Source organism: Nelumbo lutea, chromosome 7, assembly GCF_056320005.1.
Source record: "Nelumbo lutea isolate HS-2025 chromosome 7, American lotus-T2T, whole genome shotgun sequence".
Taxonomy (NCBI): Eukaryota; Viridiplantae; Streptophyta; class Magnoliopsida; order Proteales; family Nelumbonaceae; genus Nelumbo; species Nelumbo lutea.
Genome location: NC_142690.1, coordinates 60,463,203 through 60,473,870, shown reverse-complemented (window position 1 = coordinate 60,473,870; position 10,668 = coordinate 60,463,203). Strand labels below are relative to the sequence as shown.

General features: G+C 37.7%; 1 protein-coding gene across 1 annotated transcript; it reads right to left on the bottom strand.

The window, feature by feature from the left end:
* Window positions 1-7,656: 7,656 nt before the first annotated feature.
* On the bottom strand, window positions 7,657-10,084 carry OCT3 (organic cation/carnitine transporter 3). The gene has a single exon (XM_088953274.1). The coding sequence runs from the start codon at window positions 9,362-9,364 to the stop codon at window positions 7,793-7,795; it is 1,572 nt and encodes a 523-aa protein (XP_088809400.1). The 5' UTR covers window positions 9,365-10,084; the 3' UTR covers window positions 7,657-7,792.
* Window positions 10,085-10,668: the final 584 nt, after the last annotated feature.

Genomic DNA, 10,668 nt, shown 5'->3' with positions numbered 1-10,668 from the left:
TGAAAGTTTTGATGTCTTTGGTTCCATCTTTGAGTCAACTTTCTGTTTTAGATTGAGTCGTGTCAGTTTGGGAAACACCATTGTGTTCCCTTTAGTTCTAGGGTTGATAACCGTGTGTCGAGTTCTTTTTCCTTGATTCACTCCGATGTTTGAGTTGCTTATAAAGTGATGTCATATAATGGATATAGATATTTTGTCATTTGGTATTCACATTAAAGTTTTCCGTTCTGATAATGGTCGTGAATATTTATCCTCATCATTTCAAGAATACCTGGACCGACATGGCATTATACATCAGACCTCATGTACCTACACCCCACAACAAAATGGGGTGGCTGAGAGAAAGAATCGCCAGCTCTTGGAAATAGCAGGATCCCACATGCATCACATGAATGTTCTCAAACCCTTTTAAAGTGATGCGGTGCTTACCTCTTGCTTTCTGATTAATTGGATGCCCACGTCCATCATTGATGGTCATTTTCCATTTACGATCTTGTTTCCCACCTTGTCTTCGTTTTCTCTTACTCCTAGGGTATTTGGGTGTGTCTGCTTCGTCCATAATCTGGGTCCCAGGAACGACAAGTTCGATGCCCATTCTCTCAAGGGCATATTCCTTGGCTATTCTCAGACCTAGAAAGGGTATAAGTGTTACCATCCTAGTTCTCGACGGTCCTTTGTGTGTGCTGATGTCACCTTCTTTGAGTCTACTCCATTCTTTTTGGGGTCCGGTAATGCTTCTTCCTCCTCGTCACCTCCTCCTCTTCCACTTCCCGTTGCCGACCCTCTTCCCCTTGTTCCAGTCGTGACCAAATCCTTGCCTCCAGTGCCACCACCTATTGAACGCCCACCTATCTGTCATGTGTTTACACATCACCCACACGTACCTGCTACTACTCCTCCGGTTACATCACCGTCGACAGATTCGGCTCTAGACCCGAACCCAGCATCTGATCTTGATCTTCCCATTGCCTTGCGGAAAGGTAAACACACTTGCACCCTTCATCCTATTTCTAATTATGTTTCACTTACTCACCTTTCCGCCTTCCATCGCCATCTTGTCACCTTATTATCATCAGTTGTTGTCCCTAAGGATGTCCAGGAAGCCCTTGCCTATCTAGGGTGGTGTCGTGCGATGGAAGAAGAACTTTTAGCCTTTCATCATAATCAAACTTGGGACATCACCGTTCTTCCTCCTGTGAAACAAGTTGTTGGTTGTAAATGGGTTTATACAGTTAAGTATCTGTTTGATGGTAGTGTTGAACGCTTGAAAGCGCGATTGGTTGCAAAAGGGTACTCCCAAACCTATGGTATTGACTACATAGAGACCTTCTCACCAGTTGCTAACATAGGGTCAGTCTGTGTTGTGATCTCTCGTGTAGCTATGTATGATTGGCCGCTATATCAGCTTGATATAAAAAATGCTTTTTTGCATGGTGATTTACTTGAGGTCTACATGGAGCAACCTCCAAGGTTTGTTGCTCAGGGGGAGGATGGTAAGGTGTGCAGACTAAGGAAGGCTATATATGGGCTTAAACAGCCTCCACGAGCATGGTTTGGTAGGTTCAGTGAGGTGGTAAAGAAGTTTGGTATGAAACAGTGCCAAGTTGATCATTTTGTATTCAGTCATGACTCTCCGGGAGGAAAAATACTATTGGTGGTGTATGTAGATGATGTTGTTATTACCGGGAATGATAACATGGGTATTGACAGGCTGAAGACATATCTACATAATCATTTTCAGACAAAGGATCTTGGTAAACTGAAATATTTCTTACAGATAGGGGTAGCGAGATCTAAGTATGGTATTAATATGTGCCAGAGGAAATATGTGTTTGATTTGCTAGAAGAAATAGGCTTGTTGGGTGCTAAACCAACTGAAACACCTATGGACACAAATACTAGGCTAAGCAGTGATATGGGTGAATTGTTTGAAGACCCTGGCAGATACCGACGACTTGTTGGTAAACTAAACTACTTAACCATTACTAGGCCAGACATCTCATTTGTGGTTAGTATGGTAAGTCAGTTCATGCAGAAACCTCTGATTCCTCATTGGAATGCAGTTCTGAGAATTGTGAGGTATTTAAAAGGGGCTCCAGGTCACGGTTTGATATACAAAAGTGGTAGAAAACTTGAAATAGAAGGGTATTCTGATGTTGACTGGGCCAGTCCTATGTTTGATAGGCGGTCTAGCACAGGCTATTGCACTTTCCTGGGGGCTAACCTGGTGACATGGAAAAGTAAGAAGCAGACAGTCGTGGTAAGAAGTAGTGCAAATGCAGAATATAGGGATATGGCGCATACTGCTTGTGAGTTAGTGTGGCTAAGGAACTTTCTACAGGAAGTAGGGTACAACATCAATACTCCAACGAAACTCTATTGTGACAATTAGGCTGTAATTCATATTTCTTCTAATCCAGTGTTTCATGAAAGAACCAAGCACATTGAGGTTGACTGTTACTTTGTGAGGGAGAAGGTGCTGAGTGGAGAGCTAGACACTACATACGTTAATACAGGAAACCAGTGGGCAGACTTATTTACAAAAGGGTTGAGTCGGGGAAGAGTGGACTACATATGTAACAAGCTAGGATTATATGATATATACTCACCAGCTTGAGGGGAGTGTTAGTGTAGGGGTATTTCTGTCTTTATACTTCTATTAAGGTTGTTAATCTGTAATATTATGTTAGAACCAGTGCTCCTTACTTAAATAAGGGTACATATGTCTTTTTCATTATTTTAATAATAAAAACACATGTCTGGTCGAATGGGAGTTAGGTTTTTTTACTTCCAGTTCGAACCAGACTTTCTCCTTTTCTCTCTCTCTCTCTCTCTTTCTTCCACCTTTCTACCTCTCTCTATGTGACTGATCTCAGACAAATTGAAATCCAAGGCAGGCCGAATCATAATAGTATCCAACATCACATTAAGGAATATCTCTAGAATATTTATGTTAAATTAATGGGAGATGTTCCCAATGTGTGACAGGATTCTCATGATTTAAAGGTATGCGCAGAGTTTTTACTTGTAAGGAATCCTATCACATTATAATAATTTAATAGAAATTGTTTATTTTTTAATAGAAGATGTCAAAAGGGATGATTCCAAGAGGCATTTAAAACTAGTGCTTTCAAAATCGTTGCAGAGTTTTTGCTTGTAAGGAATCCTGTCACATTATAATAATTTAATAGAAATTGTTTTTTTTAATAGAGAATGTCAAAAGGGATGATTCCAAGAGGCATCTAAAAGTAGTGTTTCCAAATTGTTGTTGAATGTTGATCGAGGTTGATGAACCATTTGAACCATTACTGATGTCAATTCCAGTCCAGGTTTACTCTAAACCCAAGAATTGGTCAAACCATTGACTTGGTCAAAGACCCATCAACTAATTACAGCTTCTTAAGAAAGTTCAGAGGAAGTTTAAATAATTTACCCTAAAAATTAAAGGTGTTAGTTTCATAGTCAGAATCAGAATCGAAATCGGAATGGTTTACTCCCATAGTTTGATTGGTCCAGAATTGAATGAAAATGAGAAATTGAATTAGTAGGAATGGGATTTTGTTCTCAAGGGAGAGGCAAAGAAAGGCCATTCCAAGAGGAATGAGAATAGAATTTCAATTCCACCCAACCAAACAGTTGGAATTAAAATAACCTATATTGATTCCAATTTCAGACCCCTATTCCCACAAACCAAACAGGGTCTAAGATTTGAACCCGGCTATCTTCTTGGATGTAAACATCCCATCAAAGCTCAGAAAATTGATGTCCCTCAATCTTGAAAATGCATCAACTTAAACCCAAAAGGTAAATATATTCCCAATCCATTTATATTTGGAAAGCGTACAAATATGTAAGGTTCAAAACTCCAAAGTATCAACATGTATTGGCCCGTATCAGCCGATACGTATCATGTCAGGAGCACCCTAATACGCCCCTACATTGGGTGTATCAGGTTTCTGACCGGTTTCAGGGGTGGAAGAGCCTTAAACCACCCCTAAATCGGTTTTGAAAAAATAAAAAAAAAAGACCGATATTGCCCGATAAACCCCTACCGATGTATCAGGCGTATCAATATTTAGAACCTTGCAAATATGTAGAGTGCTAGTGACACTCAGGCTCAGTTTGGAAAGTGTATAACTACAAATACATAAACTGCAAAATCTTATGTTTTTTATGTATTTGCATTGTATATATTTGTATTTGTATTCTTTCCAAACTAAGCTTAAAAAATATATATTTTAAAATGTTCAATTTTTAAAGGTCTACTTAGTTTATTGTCAGAGTCAAAATTGAAATCCTTTGGAATCGGAATCAGAATGGTCTATTCCCATTATCAACTGGAAAGAGATTTCATTCCGAAGGGAGGGGGAAGAGAATAACCATTCCACGGGGAATGGGAATAGAATTCCAATTCTACCCAACCAAATACTTAGAATAGTATATTCCAATTCCGATTCCGAACTCCTATTTCCACAAACCAAATGAGGCCTAAAGAAATAGGACGGAAAGACCATTGTTATCCACATCATATGTTCCTTTGCATATTAATCTATGCTACTATAAAAAGTACGAATAGGGTCTAAGACTCTGGATTTTTTTTGGACTAAAATACCCCTTTTTTGAAATAGAGTCCCTATTTATTATGAGGGCTGAAAATGTAATTTGAATACTATTATTCATTGCATTCAATTCCCTCTCATTAAATTTCATTTAAGGTATTAATTCTCATTCACCCTCATTTAACCATATAGTTAAGGCATTTTTGTTTCTTTTAAGTACTAAAAACAATACTTTTATGTGGTGGTAAGAAATTAAACAATTTTGGGTCAAATAGACCAACCCTAATAACAAATTAAAACTTGATAAAATGCAAAAAAAATATAGAAATTAAGGTACATGTCTAAGATATCTAGAATTTTTTTGAACTAAAATACCCTTTTTTGAAATAGGGTCCCTATCTATTATGAGGGCTGAGAAAGTAATTTAAATACTATTATTCATTGCATTCAATTCTCTCTCATTGAATTCCATTCAAGGTATTAACTCTCATTCGCCCTCATTTAACCATACATTTAAGGCATTTTTTTTCTTTTAATTACTAAATTTCACTAACTAAATCCATACATAAATAATTCCAATAACATAAAAACTTGTACTTTTGAAATTGACTTGGAAAAACAGTATTTTTATGTGGTGGTAAGAAATTAAACAATTTTGGGTCAAATAGGCCAACCCATGTTGCATTGTTGCCACAATTAAATAAAAAAATTAAAACTTGATAAAACGCAAAAAATATAGAAATTAAAGAAAAATTTTGGAACATCTTTAATATCACATATTCATCATATTAGACAAGAATAAGTATGATAAATAAGAAATACTTTAATTAATGATGAAAATGGAATATAAAATTAAAACCAATTGCAAATAAAATTATTTTCATACTCTCTCTCATTAAGTCTCATATCTAAGGTATATTCTCTCCTTAAATCCTATATTTAAGAAATATTTTTCTCATCATTAAATTATATTAATTAAATCCACAACATTGATTTAATAATATAAAAATAAATATTTTGAAAAATAATTTGAAAATGAAACCACTTTCTTCCCTCCCAATGGTGGGTAAGCAATTCAATGATTTTGGTCAAATGGGTTAACCAATAATGTCATAATAAAATAATAAAAAATCAAAATAAATAATATATAAAAATACAAAAAAAAAAGAATTGAGCATATCTATAATATTATATATTCATTATATTAAATAAAATTAAGTATGAAATGTAAGAAATATTTTTATTAACAATGAATAATAAATATTTAAAAAAGATAAAACACAAAAAATGAAAAATATACAATTTTATCGAAAATATTTGGAGACATTTCTAATGTTATATATTCATCATATTAAATAAAAATTTATTAAAATAAAAAATATTTTTATTTATGATGAAAATAGAATACAAAATTAAATAATAATAATAATAATAATAATAATAATAATAATAATAATAATAGTAATAATGGTAATAATAATAATAATTGTAATTTAAAATTTCAACACATACATCCATATTTACTAGTATTATCAACGAAATCAAAGGCCTTTGATGTCTTGTTATGGCCCACCTTGAATAAGATGAAGGAACGTATTTGGTGGTAACGCTGCAATACACCAATGACCTTGAATAAGATGTAGTAGCAAAAAGTTAAGCCTTTCTTCAATTCTAGTCAATTCTAGTCTAGTGGAACTGGAGATATTTAGGAAAAGAATAAAACAGAAAATTTCACTTTAGTACTCTGAATTTTTTGGGGTAGTAACAAGTTAATACCCCGAACTTTTGAACATATCATTAACCAAATTTCAATTATATGTTAAAAATATCAAAACTATCATTCGAAAGAAGATAATGTGCATTGTCTTTTACCCATGGTTCAAAGTATGATACAAATACACGAAAATGCATTTTTTTAGTTTTTTTAATTTTGGTTTTTTGAGAATTAAAAATGGATTTTTATTAAAAAAGGGTGGGTTCCGAATGGGGACACAAAAGAGATACATACATCCGATCGGTTTTTTGAACCTTGCTTCTACCTTGATATTTTTTTTTAAAGTTATTTTATTCTACAAATTATGTTAAAAAAATTATTTTTATTAATAATAACACCCAAAATTTATCCTTATCGGTTCTAATCCAAAAAAGGGAATACAGCCTACAGCTTGATTCAGATATGAATCTAAGCCGGAATAAGAATACTGGAATGGGATTTCATCCTCAATGGAGGAGGGATGGTCATTCCCTTAAATGGGGAATGCCATTCCATTTTAAATGCAATGTGATTTTTGTTCTTGGAATGACCCATTTCGATTAGAGACCTCTATCAAAATAGATTTTTCCTATCACTTGAAAAATTAAGGGGTTGTTTGTCTAAAGGATTTCATTATTAATTGTCTCAGACAATATTAATTCCAAATCTATTTGTACATAGAAAACCAAAACCACAGCAGCAATATCTTATGGTTTTTGAGAAAGAATAAATGATAAGAGAAACTGATTTGCCAATACCACTTTCGGTCTTACCCTCCCAACCGATTTGGTAATTCACTTTGAAAGTTTTCATTTTTTAGGCTGATCAATTTCTCGAAGATTTTCATGTATGGGGTGATTTTCAAATCCAAGGGAGATAATCCAAGGGATTTGGTCGGAAAAATTGTCCTGTCAATTCTGTCTTATAAATTAGGGGGCTGCAAATTAGATTTTTGAGAGGGATTGCAGTCCAAAAATCCTTATAAATTAACATGCTCTGATTCACGAATGCACGACATATGTAGGGTTGCAAAAGGACTGATTGAATATGAAACCTAAATTTGATCCGTTAATATTTGGATTATAATACCCAAATTTGATAATGTTAATATTTGGATTATAATCAAATCTCATTTATATCAGATTTAGATCAGGATTTGGAACAGTCTCAATATTAAATTTCATTAGTAAATTAATATAAAATGATAAAAATATTAACCATTAATAGTAATTATTAACCATGTTTGTCTCGTTCTACATATTGAATATTGAAAATGCAAATTTCGAATCCAAAAATAGATGTAAAAATTACCACCTTTCTCCTACCTGACCTATAAAAAAATTCTTAATAAAGCTGAAACAAAAATTCTTATTTATAGGCGTTACCATTCGTCCCATCCGCACCACCGTTGGATTGGATACCGACTTACATCAATCATCAATCGAGTAAATGAATACAAGGCAACTGGATTCGTTTGAATTCAAACATCATCACCACCGTTAGATGCTATGATCTCCTTGTACTCCTGTTCATCCATCGTATCACAAAGGGTCCCACCTCTGGTCTCCGGCAAGCAAACCACGAACAAACCACAACACCCGATTACCAACCCAAACACCCCGTAAGATAAAAACCCATCTTTCCTCCCGGCGGCCACCAACACCGGGCTGAACACCCCGCCGAACACCAACGCCTGCCTAACCATCGATAATGCCGAGTTCCTCACACACGTCGGGAACAATTCCAGCGTATATATCAGCAACACGCTGAATGCCGTGCACGCGCTAAAGAAGCTCACCAGCTCTACCGCCACCTGCAATACCTGCCGTGACTCACCCACCACCACGCACATTATACTACAAATCCCGCTTATAATCGTGAACACCAGCAGCGAACTTCTCCTGTTCAATTTTCCGATAAGAAAGAACGTCAGCAACGACGACGGCAGCTCTGATAAGGCGTTGAAGGTGACGCTCAAGTAGAGATTGAAGGCCAGGTTTCCGACCCCCAAAGGCATCCCGTAGTACACCATTCCGATGCCGAAACCGACGGTCATCACTGCCATTAACCGTCGAAAGGCCCACTTTTTCTCCACCAATGCCTTGATAGCAGAGTAGAGATTGCCGTCGAACGTCTCCGGTACGATGGATATGCCGGAGAAGCTCACGCTTAACCTGAAGCTACTTTGATTCCTCGTGGTTATGGTTCTTAACGTCTCTATTGCTTCGTCTTTGCGTCCTTTCACCAGGAGCCATCTTGGTGATTCGCGCACTGCGAAGTGGATAATTATACAGTAAAAGATGGCTGGCACGGACGTCCACAGATAGAGGGTCCTCCATGAAGACTCTCGGTTGATGTAAGCCATGATCGGTAACGACAAGAAACCGAATGTGAATAAAAAGAATCCGATGACACCCACCTCACCTCGCCATCGTTTTCCAACGATTTCTGTCGAGAGGACAAGCGCACAAGTTCCGATCGTAGCGCGACCGAACCCACTAACGAATCTCAAGGCGGCGTAGACCCAAATGTTGGGAGAAAAGGCCGTTAAAGTAGAAGTTACGGACATCATCAGGCATGAGAGGACGAGCATATTTTTGCGACCGAGAGACGAATCAGCCAATGTGGCGAGAACGAGTCCACCAGCGAGGCAGCCCACAAAGAATGACGACGCCGGTAACCCGGCGATGACGGGGCCGGCGCAGGCGAGGTTCCATTCCGACAGGACGGATGTCCGTGACGGCTTATCCCAAGCCCATGCATCCTTGGGAAGTAAGCAGAGGTTGGCGGAAGAGTTGCAGGAGGGGTCGTCGGGGCGAGAGCAGTGCCAGGTGGGCTCGGCGTCGGTGAAGACGCTGATGAAGGTCTGCTGGGCGTCGAAGACCCACGCGAGGGAGACCAGGACGGCTTGCAGTAGCTGAGCCCACCCGAAACTTCCTATACACCGTTCGATGGTGTCGTCTAGAGAGGGAACTTGCTTCTCGAGTCGTGGGGTTTCTGGTTCAGCTTCCGAGTTGGATCGGGAGAGAAGCGGCGTTGTTGAATCGGCCATCGATTGTTGAGATTTGATATTTGAGTGATATAATACACTTATACAACGGCTACTGTGTTGAGTTGAGCAAGCAGAAAGCGTGGAGGGATTCGGTTTTATAGTGCACCGCTGGCTACATCGAGGGGCGAGGAGTGTTAGAGTGAGAGTGTGAGACCGACCGAATGATGTCAATCTGAGGTGGCCACATTACTGGGTCCCACGTTATATGTAGGTTTAGATTTATGGTGGAGCCAAGACAAGGAGAAAGACGTGTCCAGTCCATACTCGGATAATCCATATGCGAGTTGGAGTTGTACACTGCATTCATTTAAGATTCAAAGGTTCCCACTTTTGAACTCAAAATCGTGGTCACAGAATTGAAAATAGAGATAAAAAAGATGGCCTCACAAGAAGCAAAGCCATCTGATGATAATCCGGATTTGCATCTCTAACAGATTGTATTTCGGTGTAGTGTAATAAATTACAACATGTAATAGGAAAGTAATTTTATATGGATTGAGGCTGCACGAATGCACGTGGAAGAAAGGAGGATGAGGGGCATCACCGCATCAGGCAAGGATGTTCTAGTATAGTTGTTGGAGATGCGGCCATCGGACAGAGAAGATCTCTCCGGACACTGGAAACTGCCCATGGTATTGAGCTGTTGGAATGCTCTAGTATAGTTGTTTTCTGATTTGTCTTTTTCTGCCCTCTGTCTCTCTCCTTCTTATTATTATACCATGATTATCCAAATATTAATTCTTCTTTATCAACCCTAATTATTATTTTATATTATTTTGAAATTAAAAAAAAACATTATTATTATTATTATTATTATTATTATTAAAGATTTATCCCAATAATTAATTGGGGTAGGCCACATGAATCTTGCTTTTGCCATTCATATCCATTATTAGTGGTGCATTTGATATTTCCTATTTTAATAACTTATCTACTTTTTGCCCGTATGAATACAGTAAAATGGAAAACAAGTCCAATAATCAATAGTGTATGATTCAGAGTACGAGTATTAGAGATTTGGTCCATGCATGGCATGGTCTAGTCAGGTCATGCCATTTGATAAGGGTGGATTTGGTCTTCTAATGAAATTGTGACATCTGGCACCTCATGTAAATCAAGTGCAGCTTTTTGACAATTGGGCAGTTCGGGCAGTTCGGCATAGGTAGTTCACCATAGGCAGTTGGCCACTCTGCAGGCAACCTGACGTCTTACAAAGAGCTCGCCACTTAGGGGCAACTCGGCACTTACAGGTAGCTTGGCATAGGCAGCTCGCCACAAGCAACTGGCCACTCCGCAGGCAGTCT

Bases quoted from the DNA above. Each gene is read 5' to 3' on its own strand.
- OCT3 (XM_088953274.1), bottom strand. From the start codon at position 9,364: ATGGCCGATTCAACAACGCCGCTTCTCTCCCGATCCAACTCGGAAGCT.